Here is a 17785-nt window from a genome sequence, read left to right as displayed (position 1 = left end):
TTTCACAGTTGCCTTTGAAAACCAATTAAACCCAGAGTCTAAATCAGTGTACACCAAAAACCTATTGTCCTTTATCATGGTCAGTTCAGTTCAGTTCAATCGCTCAGTCGTGTCTGACTCTTTGAGACCCCATGGACTGTAACATGCCAGGCCTTCCTGTCCATCCACCAACTCCTGGAGTTTACCCAAACTCATGTCTATTGAGTCAGTGATGCCATCCAACCATCTAGGGCTAATCTTCATTTATTTGTTTATTTTAATATAAATTTATTTATTTTAATTAGAGGCTAATTACAATATTGTATTGGTTTTGCCATACATCAACATAAATCTGCCACGGGTGTACATGTGTTCCCCATCCTGAACCCCCTTCCCACCTCCCTCCCCATACCATCCCTCTGGGTCATCCCAGTGCACCAGTCCCGAGCATCCTGTATCATGCATCAAACCTGGAATGGCAATTCGTTTCACATATGATAATATACGTGTTTCAATGCCATTCTCCCAAATCATCCTACCCTCTCCCTCTCCCACAGAGTCCAAAGACTGTTCTATACATCTGTGTTTCTTTTGCTGTCTCGCATACAGGATTATTGTTACCATCTTTCTAAATTCCATATATATGCGTTAGTATACTGTATTGGTGTTTTTCTTTCTGGCTTACTTCACTCTGTATAATAGGCTCCAGTTTCGTCCACCTCATTAGAACTGATTCAAATGTATTCTTTTTAATGGCTGAGTAATACTTCATTGGGTATATGTACCACAGCTTTCTTGTCCATTCATCTGCTGATGGACATCTAGGTTGCTTCCATGTCCTGGCTATTATAAACAGTGCTGCGATGAACATTGGGGCACACATGTCTCTTTTAATTCTGGTTTCCTTGGTGTGTATGCCCAGCAGTGGGATTGCTGGGTCATATGGCAATACTATTTCCAATTTTTTAAGGACTCTCCACATTGTTCTCCATAGTGGCTGTACTAGTTTGCATTCCCACCAACAGTGTAAGAGGGTTCCCTTTTCTCCACATCCTCTGCAGCATTTATTGCTTGCAGATTTTTGGATAGCAGCCATTCTGACTGGCGTGAAATGGTACCTCATTGTGGTTTTGATTTGCATTTCTCTGATAATGAGTGATGTTGAGCATCTTTTCATGTGTTTGCTAGCCATTTCTATGTCTTCTCTAGAGAAATGTCTGTTTAGTTCTTTGGCCCATTTTTTGATTGGGTTGTTTATTTTTCTGGAATTGAGCTGCAGGAGTTACTTGTATATTTTTGAGATTAATCCTTTGTCGGTTGCTTCATTTGCTATTATTTTCTCCCATTCTGAAGGCTATCTTTTCACCTTGCTTATAGTTTCCTTTGTTGCGCAGAAGCTTTTAATTTTAATTAGATCCCATTTGTTTATTTTTGCTTTTATTTCCAATATTTTGGGAGGTGGGTCATAGAGGATCCTGCTGTGATTTATGTCAGAGAGTGTTTTGCCTGTGTTCTCCTCTAGGAGTTTTATAGTTTCTGGTCTTAACATTTAGATCTTTAATCCATTTTGAGTTTATTTTTGTGTATGGTGTTAGAAAGTGTTCTAGTTTCATTCTTTTACAAGTGGTTGACCAGTTTTCCCAGCACAACTTGTTAAAGAGATTGTCTTTTCTTCATTGTATATTCTTGCCTCCTTTGTCAAAGATAAGGTGTCCATAGGTGTGTGGATTTATCTCGGGGCTTTCTATTTTGTTCCATTGATCTATAGTTCTGTCCTTGTGTCATTTAAACATTTCCAAGAGAAGAAGGGAAATATATTCCATCTTTCCCATACAGTCAAGAAAAAGAAGAAAACCAAAACAGTTGTATTTGGAAACTCAAATACAACTTGCTTCTTTCTTTTCTCACTTGGCAACTGGATGTCAACACTCAGGATGACTTTGGAAGCCAAGTGCTGAGGATGGCAGAGGTTTGATATACCCTGTCACTTCTCCACTGGGACCAGTTTCTAGCAGAAAACAAGCATAAGGTGAAAAACATACAGAAGTAGGAGGGTCTCAGGCAAGACCCACAGCCAGGCTGGGAGTGACAGCCTTGATTGGAAAAGGCCTGGGGGGCAGGCAGGGATCTCCAGAATGGAAATAAGATTGCCAGCTGCTAGAATGCTTCTCTAGCATTAACAGCGTCAACAGATGCCTCTCTTCTCACAGAGGGCCAAGTATTGCAGCTTTCTAGGCAGAAACAATGGGAGGTGCGACCTCCACACTTTAAAAGCCAATTCCATGTGTAGTGCGTTCATCTGGAATGCAACTACTACTCAGGTAGATTGGGTGGAATCCAATAGGCCATCCAGGCAAATGTGCTAGCTTATTTTGCTTGAAGCAAAGGATATGTGTTCTCCAAATATCTGAATCAAGGGCCAAGAGAAGCCAAAGAGTAAATAAAGCAATTATAAGACCAACCAGTTCAGAAAGCAAGGGCTATCAATAGCTCATATCAGCTTCCCCTAAGGTCTTCCTGAAACTAAGATCGGAGAGTTAGGTCATTCATCAGGGGTCCTGGGTGAGGAGCCAGAGATGCAAGACATAGTATATCACCAATCCTATCACCTGCCAGTACCTGCAGTGAGCGCGCTGGCCAAGTTATGCTGCCTGAGGCCACTGCTCAAGGACAAGGGACAATTTAGCCCAAAAGCCCAGGGAGTCTAGTAGTTGTCTGCTGACCCAGAGGAAAAGTCTCTCCCCTCTGTGTCTCTTCTTCTGGCTTGAACCCAGGAAAGCACTCTGTCCTGTCCAGTCCTCTAAGTGTCCTTCTACAGTGGCACTGGAGGAAAAAGGAGGTCAAGGCCCCAGGTCACCTATAAAGTTCTTGAGTGGCAACAATGGTGCTGGAAGTGGGGGGAAGCCACACTGTGGGTCCTCACTCAACGAAGAAGCTCTGCTTAATAATGAAGACCCCTGGAGTACAGGAAAGAACAGAGGTTCTTTCAGATAGAAGATCTGGGTTCTAGTCTCAACTCTGCTACTCTTTGGCACATCATTTCTTTTGAGGTCTGTTTCCTGCTCTATAAAAATGAAAGAGTAGATGAGGTGACCTCCAAGTTCCAGGTCTGATGTCTTATTGTTCTAATTAAGTCGGCTTTCAGCTCCCTGGTGTGCCGGTCATTTGAGTGATTGCTCTCAGATCCCCACCCTTGTCCTACTCTGCCTCGGACTGCAGAGGCCCAGTGCCTGCAGTCTGCATTTCCCAGTCTCCTCTGTCATCAGCTTTGAAAGGCTCTGGTGGCAGACTGGAAAGCGGGAAGTCGGGAGATGTAAGGGTATTTCTCGCCCTTTTCTGTTTTGAGAGGCAACTCAAGTAGTGGCGTAGATCCTACAAGTAGTTTTGTAGACCCATGATTACAGATCCTACTAGACAGCCCTCACCTTCCTATTTCGCCATTTTTGTTCTTCCACCACCTTGGTGACAGGTTCCCTGTGATAAATGCCCTCTGTTGAACCATCTGACAACTGCTTGCAACCCCATGGACTGTAGCCTGCTGGGCTCCTCTGACCATGGAATTCTCCAGGCAAGAGTACTGGAGTGTGTAGCCATTTCCTTCTCCAGGGGATCTTCCCGACCTAGAGATCAAACTCAGGTCTCCTGCATTGCAGGCAGATTCTTTACCATCTGAGCCACAGGGATATAAACTGGGCCCGTAATACTGTCCAGCAATCACCCTGCAGTCACTCTCCTGACTCCATGGATTGCAGCATGCCAGGCTTCCCTATCCTTCACCATTGCCCAGAGTTTGCTCAAACTCATGTCAGTGATGCCATGCAACCATCTCATCCTCTGTTGTCCCCTTCTCTTCCCACCTTCAATCTTTCCCAGCACCAGGGTCTTTTCTAATGAGTCAGCTCTTCGCATCAGGTGGCCACAGTATTGGCGCTTCAGCTTCAGATCTAAAATTGAGCTCCTCATATTTTCCCCCTCAGCAAATGGCAACTCCATTCTTCCAACTGTTAGAGCCAAAAACCTTGGATAATTCTTTCTCTTTAGATAAGGATGGATCCATCATGAAATCCTGTTGATTCTGTCTTCAGAATAGGGCCAGAAACTGACTACTACAATGCTGATCCATGCCCCAATCAACTTGTGCAAAGATTATCTCAATATCCTTTTATTTGTTTTCCCTACTTATGCCCTTATCCCTCTATTTCTACTCTCAGCACAGCCGCCAGAACAACCCTTTTAATGCATGTCCAGTGGTATCACTCCTTAGCTCACCACAAGGAAAAGCTAAAACTGTTACAGCGGCTTCAAGCCCCATAAGATTCTGGCCTTACTGTCTCTCTAAGGTCATCTTCCCATCATTCGTTCCGTTCCAGCTGCAGTGGACTCTGCCTCCTTAACATTCCGGGCATGCTGCTGCTTCAGGACTTTGCATTTCAATTCCTTCTGCTTAGAATGCTTTCCTTTCTCCTTCCTTCATATCATTACTGAAATGTTACATTCTCAAGATGGCCATCCTTGACCCCACTATTTACAATTGTACGCTCTCCTCATACCCTCTATGATCCTCCCCTTCTTTAATTCTCTCCCCAACACTGATTTTCATCTGACAAGCTGTACTTTTTACTCATTTATTTTTGTCTATGGTCTTTCTTCTCCCACGAAAGTAGAGATTCCATTTGGCCAGAAGATTTCTCTGTTTTCTCACTTCTATATCCTGAGAGTCTAGTACACAGTGCCTGGCATGTGGTGGGTAGTCGATAACTATGGATGGTTGAATGAATGAAACTAAAGAATCAAACTTCCCTGAAGCCTACCCTTCCTCTGGACTTCTAATCACAGAAGACAAAAATGTCCTTATTGTCAAGTAAGATTGAATTGGGGTCTCTGTTTTTGCGTACTTGTAGCAGAAGTCAGTCTAACTGATATGCAAGTGTGATCTTTTTCACTCTTTTGGTTGTTTTTTTTTTTTTCATTTCTGTGCAGTTTCCTGGGTCTTCGTTGCTATGCGTGAACTTTCTCTAGCTGCAGCAAATGGGGGCCATTCGTCGCATGGCGCGGGCTTCTCTAGTTGCAGAGCACAGGCTCTGAGCGCGTGGGCTTCAGTAGCTGCAACACAAGCGTTCGGGAGTTGTGGCACATGGGCTTAGCTGCCCCATGCATGCGGGCTCTTCCCGGACCCGGGATGGAACCCCTGTCCCCTGCATTGGCCAATGGGTTCTTAACCACTGGACCACCAGGAAAACCTCTATGTATGACCTTAATCTTCATGCTAACTCTGAAGTTTAGATAGTTTCTCTCCATTTTTCAGATGGGAAAGGAGAACTTCTGAGAGATTAAGTTACATGCCAGAGGTCATACAGTTAGTAAATCCCAGGGCTCAAATACCCAACCTGACTGATGCCGCAGCTGTGAGTTCTTAGCTGCAGCACTCCACACAGACCACTGTCCCCAGAAACGACACCAAGGCTGAGCTAAGTCAGAAGCCTTTGGATTGGAGGGTCTGGGTGCTGCCAGTCATCTCCATAAAGGAAACATTTGCTCCCTGAAGACTCTTAAGTATCAGATGTCAAAATAATAATCTTGTTCATTTCCTGAACTTCACAGTTTGCCTTGTTGCTGTCATTATTGTCTGTCTGCTTCCCCCTTCTATGTATCCCCAGCGTTTAACACAATGAAGGATAAAGGAACTAATTCAGATACAATTCTGCTTGAAGTGAAAATGTTAGTCACTCAGTCGTGACTGAATCTTTGAGATCCCATGGACTGTAGCCCGCCAGGCTCCTTGTCCATGGAATTCTCCAGGCAAGAATACTGGGATGGGTAGCCTTTCCCTTCTCCAGAGACTCTTCCCAACCCAGGGGTGGAACCCCGGTCTCCTGTATTACAGGCAGAATCTTTACTGGCTGAGCCACCTGCTAAATATCATTCATTCATTCACAGTCCTGATTAAGCATCTGACTTGTTCTAAGCACTGTCTTTGTGATGCTTACAGCCTACTAAGAGAAGAGGATATTAAACAGTCACAGAAATCAATCACACACACACAAAAAGAAACTGTGAACAGGGCCATAAGGGAGAAGTATGGGGTAGTATGAAATCAGACAACAGAACATCTTAATTTCAATGGGAAAATGTCAGTGAGGACCTCCAGATCTGAAGGGTGAAGGGGAAGTGGTCCTCGAAGACGAATGTCCTAAGGAGGGAATGAAGGACGGTGAGTGTTCCTGAAGCACAGCTGATGGGCTCATCTTGCCAGTGGTGGCCTGTGTTTCCTAGAATCTGCCTTCAAGGACAGGAAGGAAGGGGGAGACACTATATTTAGTTTAACACACATCTGGCAAGCCTGACCTCTACTCACTGATGGAAACAGCTCTGTCCTCAGTGTCTCTGTGTCCAGATATTTCCAGCTTGGTCACTTTTCTCTGGTCTAGTGTAATTCAAAGAACCAGTCACTGCAGTCACTGTGTTTGGGAGCAACTGGGATGTCTCCAGAACTAAACAATCGGGGCCAAGGCAGGATTCCAGCAGGGAGGGCTTTGCAGAAGTTACCGTTTGTGTGGTCAGGGTTGTGGGTTTCACCTAGGAGGGTTGGGAGGGGCCCGGGTAGCATTAAGGGATGGAGGCCACCGCAAAGGAATGGCTATCTCCCTTTTCACAGCAGCCCTCCCCAACTCCCAGCAGAGAAGGCCCCAGGGCACAGGGCTGGCTTGCTGCTAGAAACCTGAAGGAAGGAGTTAAGAAGGCCGGGCTGATGGACTTAAAGACAGAGCTGTGTTTATCCAGGAAAAGAGGTCGTACGTAGGCAACGGAGGCCCCTGCCAGCTCCTCCCAGGACTGGGCTGGGGGAGCAAGCTGGAGAGGAAGTTGTTCCCCTCCCGACTTCGAACAGCTCCTGGCCCGAGGCCAGGACCCAGAGGCGGCCCACAGGTGAGGCCTGAACTCTGGGCGCCAGGCCGAGCCCACTGCCTTGGAGCTCAGACTCCCAGACAGAAAGTCGGAACATCGCGCTCCCTGGGAGTGCGGCGAGCGGGTGCGGTAAGCGCGCCGCGGAGGGCCTCCCGGAATCAGGTCAGAAGGTGACGGAGAATCAATGCTGTCTTTGTGCTCGGCGGTTTCCTAGGGGGAAAGGAGTGGAGAGTGGGAGGGGCGGCCCAACTACTCGCTCCGCTGCAGACTCGGGATGCGCTAGGACTGGGAGGTAGGGAGCCGGACAGCCAGGGCTTGAGTGGGGGCGGCATTCTGTGTCCCCGAGAGGTGCTCTTCTTGAGCAGGCCGTGGGTGCTCTCGGGGCAGCAGTCAAATGTGCAGGCAGTTCGTTTCTGGCCTGGAACGGCCCCGGAAGGCGAGGGAGGAGCAAGAGGATACAAGTGGGGCGAGGGACGAAGGATGGCTCAGCCTGCAGAGACTTGCGCAGCCGCAGGGGACGGGAGCCAAGGGGTGGGGGTGGGGAGGGGAGTGGCGGGAGTCCCAAGCGGCGCCAGATCTGACCCTGGAGGAGCGCCCCGGTGTTCCGGAATGGGCATGGGAGAAGGGGGTGACCCCCCCTCCCCTAGGGCCGCGGTGTCTCTTGAGGAGGAGAGTGAATATGAGGGAGTTTCAGCTCTGGGTCAGTGTTTTTGACTACAGACCTTTTGATAATGTGGTGTTACTCGGTTCTTCTAATAGGAGTCTAGGGTTCCAGTGGGTGTGTTAGGCCTTCTCACTCTGAAGTGGGTGTGAAAGCAGTGGGAGAGTCTGTGTACTCGTATGTCCGAGGCCTGTCTAGCCCTGGACTCCATTTCTCTCCGGACCCTCAGACTTTGCCGCCCTTTGTTTTTGCCGCTCAAAAAGGGCCTACTGCGCGGGTTGGGCCCCCAAAGAAGGGAGCGGCGGCAGATCGCCCGGTGTACGATTGCAGCGTCATTCACCTTGGGCTCCCCTTCTTTCCTTGCCCAGGCTCCACGCTGGACTCGGATCCTCTCGGCCTCGTGGAATTCGGGCTTTCAGCACCCCACCACCGCCGCCGCCGCCTCATGTGGCTCTTGGAGAAAGCTGGCTACCGGGTAGGGGCCGCGGAGCCCAGGGCCCGGTGGGCGCCCTCCAGTTTGTTTCCTAAGCGCCGCACCCCGTCTCGCCCGTGCCCCAACGTCCTCACCCCGGATCGCATCCCGCAGTTCTTCATCCCGCCTCGGCTCCAGGACCCAGGTGGCGCGCTGCCCCACAGCGGCGGGCGCGGCCTCCCCGCGACCTGTTCGCTGCCACACCTGGCGGGCCGAGAAGGCTGGGCCTTCCTGCCCGAGAGCCCGCACACGCGCCGGCGCGAGTCCCTGTTCCACTGGCCACCGGCCACCCCCGCCGGCGGGCTGCCCCCCGCGCCGTCCCGCCTGCACGTCTCCGCCCCGGACCTGCGCCTCTGCCGGGCCCCCGACAGCGACACGGCCTCGTCGCCGGATTCGTCGCCCTTCGGCTCGCCGCGGCCAGGCCCCGACCGGCCCCGGCCGCCCCGGCCGAGCTCGCTGTCCCGGCTGCAGGCGAGCTCGGCGGCCACCAGCCCGCACGCCTCGCGCCGCGCGGGACCGCCCACGCCGCCCCTCTTCCACCTCGACTTCTTGTGCTGCCAACTGCGGCCGACCCAGGAGAGCGTGCTGCACCTCGAGCCCCGGGGAGGGCAGCTGCGGCTCTCCGCCGAGTACCCGGCCGGGCCCGGGCGGCTGCGGCTGCGCCTGGTGAGCGCCGAGGGCCTGCCGCGGTCGCGGGCTGGCCCCGGGAGCGGCGGCGGTGGCTGCTGCGTGGTGCTGAGGCTGCGGCCGCGCTCCCGGCCGCGGGGCCAGCGGAGCCGAGTGGTCAAATGCAGCACCAACCCCATCTTCAATGAGGACTTTTTCTTCGATGGGCTCGGCCCGCCGGACCTGGCCGCCCACAGTCTGAGGGCCAAGGTGCTGGACAGGGGCGCAGGATTCCGCAGGGACGTGTTGCTGGGGGAGTGTGAGACGCCCCTGATTGCCCTGCTGCCGCCCTTGGGTGGTGGGCTATGTCCCGGGGCCTCCCTGGTGCCTGCCCATCTCAGCCTGTAGCCTGAGAGAAGGTCTCTTCCTCAGGAGGGCTCCACCGGGTCTACAGTCTCCATTCTTTCCATCTGCCCAACATGTATTTATTTTTGCAAATAAAATATCTGTCTCCCCTTGTTTGCACATTGCATTCTCAGATCTGCAGCCTGCCCTCGTCCCTCTGCCCTGGCCCTACAAGGGATGGAGGAAGTTCATTCAGGTTTTCTGATTTGGAGCAGACTTTAAGAAGTGGTTCTCAAACTTGAATTGAGTATCACAATTACCAGACATCAGAAATGCTGGATGAGCTCGTTAAACATAGGGAAAGAATCCTGAGCTCTGTTCTGAGAGACTCAGACACTAGTTTACTAGGTCTGAGCTGAGTGGGTCCGAAGTTCCCTGCTCAACACAGCACCTATCCCTTCAGGGGGCCCTCCAATCACTGTAAAGCTCTGTGACTGAAGCTGCAGCATAACTCACCTTCCCCTGGGGGTTCCTGGGGGCTGCACAGGGGAAATCAACACCCCCCACCCATCTAGCACCCCACTCACACCCACATCTGATCTGAAGAAGTGAAGTGAAGTCGCTCAGTCGTGTCCGACTCTTTGCGACCCCATGGACTGTAGCCTACCAGTCTCCTCCATCCATGGGATTTTCCAGGCAAGAGTACTGGAGTGGGTTGCCATTTCCTTCTCCAGGGGATCTTCCTGACCCAGGGATCGAACCTGGGTCTCCCGCATTGTAGGCAGATCTTTACCATCTGAGCCACCAGGGAAGTCCAACCTTCTGATCTGAAGAGAGAGATGAAATTTCTGGGTCTTGGGAGTGAGTCAGAGGATGTCAGACTAGCACACTATGCCTTTAGGGATCGTCGCTCCTGCCTGTTCCTGCCATACCTAGGCCTCCCTGGGGAGTAAAGCAGTACTTGAGTGCTGAAAGACCAAGATATAAGGTCACAGGGATTGAGGTCCTAGGGGCAAAGGGGGTCCCACTGGACTGTGAGAGCTATTCTCATGGTTTTGCTCAGAAAAGGCTACCCAGGTGAGTAGGGGCAGAATGTGGAAGATGGATACATGTAGGTCACAGTGTATTTACCTCCTACCTGAATGTCCCTGACGTCAGCAGTGACCTTCTTCTCTCTCACCCCTCCTTCTCTGAAGCTGGTTCCTCTTGGCTCAGGGCAGGCTTGGAAGAGGAAAACAGGGAGGAGGAGAGGGAGGGAGGAGGAGGGAGGGAGGGAGGGAGGGAGACACTGTGCCAACACAGCTTCTTTTTCCCACCCCCTTGGGCCATTTCTCATTTTGCCAAGTGCCCGTAACCAGGGCCAAGCCTTTGTTACCTATAAACCTCAGCATATATAATGCTAGCATTACACACACACACACCCATGCTCCTCCATTCCTTCTCCCTCCCCTGATTAGGTCCCTCTCCAATCCCCCAGGCCAGGGAAAATCTTGCTCCAGATGTCCACCAGGTGGTAGCATTGATTAACTAATATTAAGCACTAACAGCTACAAAAAAAATGATCACCATGAAATGGCAGCCCACTCCAGTATTCTTGCCTGGAGAATCCTGTGGACAGAGGAGCCTGGTGGGCTGCTGTCTATGGGGTCGCACAGAGTCGGACACGACTGAAGCGACAGCAGCAGCAGCAGCAGCATGCAAGGAATCTTACCCAACAACTTGTCAGCAACTCCCATGAGAGTTAAGTACTACTGTTAATATTGTTATCCAGTGTGACCTCAAATTTTACTAATCCAGTGAGGGATAGAACTAGGATTTAAACCACAGTCTGGTCTTAGAGTCTGAGCTCTCAGTCACCTCACTATAGTGGTGCTGGAGAAGACTCTTGAGAGTCCCTTGGACAGCAAGATCAAACCAGTCAATCCTACAGGAAATCAACCCTTAATATTCATTGCAAATGACACCATCTTATGGCAGAAAGCGAAGAGGAAATAGCCTCTTGGTGCAAGTTAAAGAGGAGAGTGATAAAGCTGGCTTAAAACTCAACATTCAAAAAAAGAAGATCATGACATCTGGTCCATTGAGTTTACTCAGTTGTGTCCAACTCTTTTTGACCCCAAGGACTGCAGCACGCCAGGTTTCCCTGTCTATCAAAAACTCCAGAGCCTGCTCAAACTCATGTCCATCGAGCTGGTGATGCCATCTGACCATCTCATCCTCTGTTGTCCCCTTCTCCTCCCGCCTTCAATCTTTCCCAGCATCAGGGTCTTTTCCAATGAGTCATTTCTTCCCATCATGTGGCCAAAGTATTGGAGTTTCAGCCTCAGCATCAGTCCTTCCAATGCGTATTCAGGACTATTCAGGATTTCCTTTAGGATTGACTGATTTAATCTCCTTGCAGTCCAAGGGACTCTCAAGAGTCTTCTCCAACACCACAGTTCAAAAGCATCAGTTCTTCAGTGCTCAGCCTTCATTATGGTCCAACTCTCACATCCATACGTGACTACTGGCAAGTCCAGAGTTTAGTTTTGACTAGACCTTTGTTGGCAAAGTAATGTCTCCGCTTTTTAATATGCTGTCTAGGTTGGTCATAGCTTTTCTTCCAAGGAGCAAGTGTCTTTTAATTTTATGGTTGCAGTCACCATCTGCAGTGATTTTGGAGCCCAAGAAAATAAAGTCTGTCACTGTTTCCATTGTTTCCCCATCTATTTGCCATGAAGTGATGGGAGGAAAAGGGGACAACAGAGGATGAGATGGTTGGATGGCATCACCGATGCGATGGACATGAGTTTGAGTAGGCTCTGGGAGTTGGTGATGGACAGGGAAGCCTGGCGTGCTGCAGTCCATGGGGTCGCAAAGAGTCAGACACGACTAAGTGAACTGACTGACTGATGGGACCGGATGCCATGATAGACTTTATTTTCTTGGGCTCCAAAACCACTGTAGATGATGACTGCAGCCATGAAATTAAAAGAGGCTTGCTCCTTTCATGACAAACCTAGACAGCATATTAAAAAGCAGAGACATTACTTTGCCAACAAAGGTCTAGTCCAAACTAAACTATGGGTTTTCCAGTAGTCACCTCTGGACATGAGAGTTGGACCATAAAGAAGGGTGAGTGCCAAAGAACTGATGCTTTTGAACTGTAGTGTTGGAGAAGACTCTTGAGAGTCCCTTGGACTGCAAGGAGATTCAACCAGTCCATCCTAAAGGAAATCAGTCCTGAATATTCATTGGAAAGACTGATGCTGAAGTTCCAACACTTTGGCCACCTGATAGGAAGGGCTGACTCATTAGAAAACACCCTGATGCTGGGAAAGATTGAAGGTAGGAGAAGGGGATGACAGAGGATGAGATAGTTGGATAGCATCACCAGCTCGATGGACATGAGTTTGAGCAAGCTCCGGGAGTTGGTCATGGACAGGGAAGCCTGGAGTGCTGCCGTCCATGGGGTCGCAAAGAGTCAGACACCACTTGGTAACTGAACAACAACAACCAGCTGCCACCTGCCAATCAGGTCACTTCCTTCCCTAAGATGATAGCTCTCCAATCTTTTCAGCCTGTGAAGTCCACCCATAGGTCCAGTTCTATCCCTAGTACTGTCCTTCTTCAACCCGAAATCCTCCCCTGACAAAGTTCGGTGAACAGCTGTATTTGATGCCTCTTTCAAAGGAGAAAGAAAAGAAGAAGCCAGTCACCTTTCATTCCTGCAGTCCTTCAACAGATGCTTAGGGAGGGCCAGCAGGGGCTGCCCTGGTGGCTCAGTCAGTACAGAATCCGCCTGCAGCACAGGAGACCTGGGTTTGATTCCTGGGTCGGGAAGATCCCCTGGAGAAGGGCATGGCAACCCACTCCAGTATTCTTGCCTGGAGAATCCCATGGACAGAGGAGCCTGGCGGGCTGCAGTCCATGGGGTCGCACAGAGTCAGACACGACTGAGCAAATTAGCACATACACACACGGCAGGTGCTGAGCTTTAGATACAGCAGTGATCAGAACAGAAACGGGAGCCTGTTACACAGAATGGAGTCAGTCCAAAAGAGAAAGATAAATATTGATATCAACACATGTATGGAATCTGGAAAAATGGTGGCGATGGACTTATTTGCAGGGCAGCAATAGAGACTCGGGGCTTCCCAGGTGGAGCTAGTGGTAAAGAACCCTAAAGAATCCCTTGGACAGAGGAGCCTTAGGGGCTACAGTCCATAGCGTCGCGAAGAGTGTAATGCAATTAAAGTGACTTAGCATGCAGATGCGGAGAAGGCAATGGCACCCCACTCCAGTACTCTTGCCTGGAAAATCCCATGGATGGAGGAGCCTGGAAGGCTGCAGTCCATAGCGTCACTGAGGGTCGGGCACGACTGAGCGACTTCACTTTCACTTTTCACTTTCATGCATTGGAGAAGGAACTGGCAACCCACTCCAGCGTTCTTGCCTGGAGAATCCCAGGGACAGGGGAGCCTGGTGGGCTGCCATCTATGGGGCCACACAGAGTCGGACACGACTGAAGTGACTTAGCAGTAGCAGTAGCAGCATGCAGGTGGGGTCATACACAGTCGGACACAACTGAAGCGACTTAGCAGCCGCAGCAGCATGCAGGCACAATAGAAACACAGCATAAAGGACAAGCTTGTGGACGCAGGGAAGGAAAGGAGAGGGTGCGGTGAATTGAGAGGGTAGCATTGAAACACACACATTACCACATGTAAAATAGCTAGCTAATGGGTAGTTGCTATATGACACAGAGGGCTGAACCTGCGCTCTGTAACAACCTAGAGGGGTGGGAGGGAGGTTCAAGAGGGAGGGGACATATGTATACCTATGGCCGATTCATGTTGATGTATGGCAGAAACCAACCCAATATTGAAAGCAATTATACTCCAATTAATAAATAAACACTGAAAAAAAAAACAGAAATGGGAATCAGATAAGTTACAAAATGAATAAGCAAAATGTAAAAATGTTACTCGGTAATCTGTTTTAGAGAAAATTGAAGCAGGAAAGGGGCAAAGGAAGGAAGTCAGACAGAGAGAAGAAGGGAGGAATGGAAAGAGAGAGAGAGAGACTGAAACATTTCTTTTTAACCGCAGTACTTTGTACCCGTAGGTCCTGTATTTTACTCATTATGCCAGTTAATCATTGCAACCACTCAGCAAGGTGGGTTCTGTTCCCATTTGACCGAGCCGATAGATCGGAGAGGTTAAGTAAACCTGCCTGAGGAGCAGCCCTGGCTGCAGAGAAATTTCAGGACTGTGGCTTCCTCCACACCTCCTACTGCTGCTCAGAGGTGGCTGAGAGGTGAGAATTCAAGTCCATTCCAGTCAGGAGCAGTTCACTCAGCATCCACAGCTGCGACCTTCCCCTCCCCACACCATGGGGACCACAATGTCTCAGGAGGAACTTCCTGGCGAGCTAAAGCCACAAAAGCATGCCCTGGGGCTAATAAGGTCAGACTAATCCCTCCAGTGTGCAGACTGCTCTGGCCTCAAAGTATGTTCAGACACAGGGCTGGACTGTTATTAATGTCCCTCTTTTATTTTTTTTTAATTAATTTATTTAATTGGAGGCTAATTACTTTATAATATTGTAGTGGTTTTTGCCATACATTGACATGAATCAGCCATGGGTGACCATGTGTCCCCCATCCTGAACCTATTGTCCCCCTTTTAATGATGTGGTAATTGAGGCCTGATAATAGTAGGCTGCATTTTTATCTGTCTTTTGGCTCCAAAAATCAGAGCTCCTGATTTTCAACGCTCCTTGCTGCATCCAAGCCTGCTGCTGCTGCTGCTGCTGCTAAGTCGCTTCAGTCGTGTCCGACTCTGTGCAACCCCATAGACAGCAGCCCACCAGGCTCCCCTGTCCCTGGGATTCTCCAGGCAAGAACACTGGAGTGGGTTGCCATTTCCTTCTCCAATGCAGGAAAGTGAAAAGTGAAAGTGAAGTCGCTCAGTTGTGTCTGACTCTTAGCGACCGCATGGATTGCAGCCTACCAGGCTCCTCCGTCCATGGGATTTTCCAGGCAAGAGTGCTGGAGTGGGGTGCCATTACCTTCTCCGCATCCAAGCTTAAATGACCACAAATGTTAACTGACAGACAGAGGGACATGGAATGTTCAGGCCAGGAACTAGGGTCAAATTTCTACTGTCCCTCCACCCACAGTGGCCTTTGTGACAGGAAAGGGGAGAGCTGGTGACTGAGGTGTTTATAGAAGCAGGATGTCTTTTCTTTCATGGTTGAGGGGCCTGGGCCCCCTTCCTGAGTCACTCCAGTGGGTTGAGGTCTCCCCAGGCATGGACCTCTTAGGGAGGACCTAAAGGAAAGTGTTCCTAATCTCTGGGTCAGGCTTCCCAGAGCGGGTGGGCCTCGAAGGATGGAGCTGAGGTAGTATGTGGCATGCAGGCTGCCCAGGTCCCCGTACTTTCCACCTTTCCACCCCAGGCCCCCCCAGGAGGGCAGGCCTGCCCTGAGCTTTAAGTGGTTTCTGTGGTTTAGGGGTGGGGAAGAAGGGAAAGAGAAGTTGGTGACTGTTCCCCAGTTCCAAGCCGCCACCACCACCCTCCACCCCCTCTAGGCTGCTTGCCCCTCACTTTCAGATTCCCCTGATAAGGGAACTTGGGCACGTGGGGGGTGAAATGATTCTCTGATCCCTATCAGCCTCTTCCTTGCATAAAAATGTGAGGAGGAAATAACCAATGCCCTGCTCTGAAAGGACTGATTCCTCCAGAAAGGGGGCTGCGATTGGAGCAGAAGAGAGGAAGGGTAGGCAGGAGGGGACTTCCCAAAAGGATGAGTTACCTTCTTGCCCCAGGGAGAACACCAGCCATCCATGCTTAGGGCAAGGAAGGGGTAGAAATGTCCAGGAAGTGTGTAACTAGCTTAGGTCTAGGAGGACCCTGTCTTCCCAACCACCAGTCACTTCCTCCCCCACCTTACACAGTGACCCGAAGTGGGAGGGCTGAGAGAGGCAACCAGACCTGTGGTATCTGGGGCAGGCAGGGCTGCCTGGCACCATGCTGGGGCCAAGTGTCCATTGCCAGGTGCTCTGCATGGCCTCTGCTCTGTGCCCATGCTTGGGAGGTCAGGAAGGATCCTGAGAGACCCAGAGTCACAGAGGAAGGGAGGGTTAAAGAGAAGAAAAGAGAGAGATGAGGCACAAAAAACAGAAGAGCCATAGGCATGGGGGGTTGGCAGGGGGAAACACAGAGACAGGGTCCTGAGTGGAAGCAAAGCCAACTGTGGGTGGGGAGGGGCTAGCAGGGCAGCGCTCCCGGTGGCCCTGCCCCCCTGCCTCTCACTGGCTCTATTGATCTGCCTGGGGGTTCTTCAGAGAGCTTTGCTTACTGAAGCCTGCCCAAGGGGCTGCACCCCAAAACAGACCAACATCCTGTTCTGTGCAGAGAAGTGTACATAGATGCGTGGGCCACGCATTTACCAAAAGGACACGGGGATAATCAGAGTCTCAGAGACACAGACACACGCCCTCAGACTCTCGGTACGAGAAGGTCCCCAAAAGTTTCCACTTCACTCTTCCTCACTCCCTACCCCCTTGTCAACCATCCTGGGAGCTGGAAAGTCCTTCTCTACTTCTAAACTCTGTCCTGTGAGCTGCAGCCCTGGGAGACTCTGGGAGCTACCTGGGAATGGAGGTGCCGCTGGGAGCTGAGCGTGAAGCTCCAGGGTGGGGCACGAGTGGAGGATGGCAAGATGGGAGGGCAGGCCGGGGAGGGGACAGCTACCCGCCTCTCCACGCCAGGTGCCACGTGCACCATGTCGGGGGGAGTGGGCTGCAGTCACGAGGCTGAGGCGTGTCTGGCTCCTGCTCTGCTGTTTACCAGCTGGGAGTGAGAGCAGGAGGAGGTGCCAGGGAGCCTCCCCACTGCAGCCTGGCCCCTGGCCAGCCAGCCTGTTGGGTAACCAGGAGAGCCAGGCCCAGCTAATCAAACTCTGGGCCGAGGCTGTGCAGGAGATCAGTGGCACCCAGGATCCTCAGAAGCTGTATCCTGTGGCCTCCCCAGAGCCCTTCCTCCGTGGGGGCTGCCAGACTGGGGCGGGGGGCGGGGGGCGCGAGAATCTCCTTCCTGCAACTGCTGCATGAAGCATGTCTCCTCTACACTCCTCTCCCATTGCTCCTCTGCCTCGGTACACACCTCCAGGCCTGCCCCCAGCACCCAGCAGACCAGGAGGCTGTGAAGGCATCAGGGAGCTGGGGAGTTCTAGGGAAGGTCAGCAAAGTGCAGACGCTAAGTAGGCAGAGGCCTCAAGGAAACCAAGAACTGCTGGGATGAACCCGACCTCACCCTGTAGAAGAGGCACCATCCACCAAATATGCCACCCCATCTTCATCTCTCCCCTCCCCACCTCCCCTTCACCAGTCACCTGTCTTGGTGGCTCGGTGGTAAAGAATCCGCCTGCTAATGCAGGAGACACAGGTTGGATCCCTGGGTTAGGAAGATCCCCTGGAGGAGGAAATGGCAATCCACTCCAGTATTCTTCCCAAGAAAATCCCAGTGACAGTGGAGCCTGGCAGGCTGCAGTCCGTGGGGCTGCAAAAAGTCAGACACGACTGAGTGACTGAGCACGCATGTCTTGGTCAAATAGAAAGCGCATGATTCTAGAATCACAAAGACCTGGGTTCAAATCACAGCTCAACCACTTACTGTCCTTGTACAATCCCTGGGCAAGTTGTGACTATCTTCGAGCATCATCTATCTTTGAGCATCACATAGGTATCTGAAGCAACTATGCTTGCTCCATGGTGGACATTGGGAGGATTGGAGAAAACCATGGATTTACAGAAAGTGACTGGCAAAGGACCC

At 50.9% G+C, this 17785-nt stretch overlaps 1 protein-coding gene across 1 annotated transcript; it reads left to right on the top strand.

Annotated features, from left to right (window-relative positions):
* On the top strand, positions 7082-9126 carry C2CD4D (C2 calcium dependent domain containing 4D). The gene is made up of 2 exons (XM_018046581.1): positions 7082-7174; positions 7912-9126. The coding sequence occupies exon 2, from the start codon at positions 7989-7991 to the stop codon at positions 9027-9029; it is 1041 nt and encodes a 346-aa protein (XP_017902070.1). The 5' UTR covers positions 7082-7174; positions 7912-7988; the 3' UTR covers positions 9030-9126.

This window comes from Capra hircus, chromosome 3 (genome assembly GCF_001704415.2).
Source record: "Capra hircus breed San Clemente chromosome 3, ASM170441v1, whole genome shotgun sequence".
Taxonomy (NCBI): domain Eukaryota; kingdom Metazoa; phylum Chordata; class Mammalia; order Artiodactyla; family Bovidae; genus Capra; species Capra hircus.
The sequence above is the reverse complement of the archived record's forward strand: the minus strand, read 5'-3'. Positions and strand labels throughout refer to the sequence as shown.

What these genes read in the sequence shown, in the direction of transcription:
- C2CD4D (XM_018046581.1), top strand. Translation starts at nt 7,989, where the DNA reads ATGTGGCTCTTGGAGAAAGCTGGCTACCGGGTAGGGGCCGCGGAGCCC.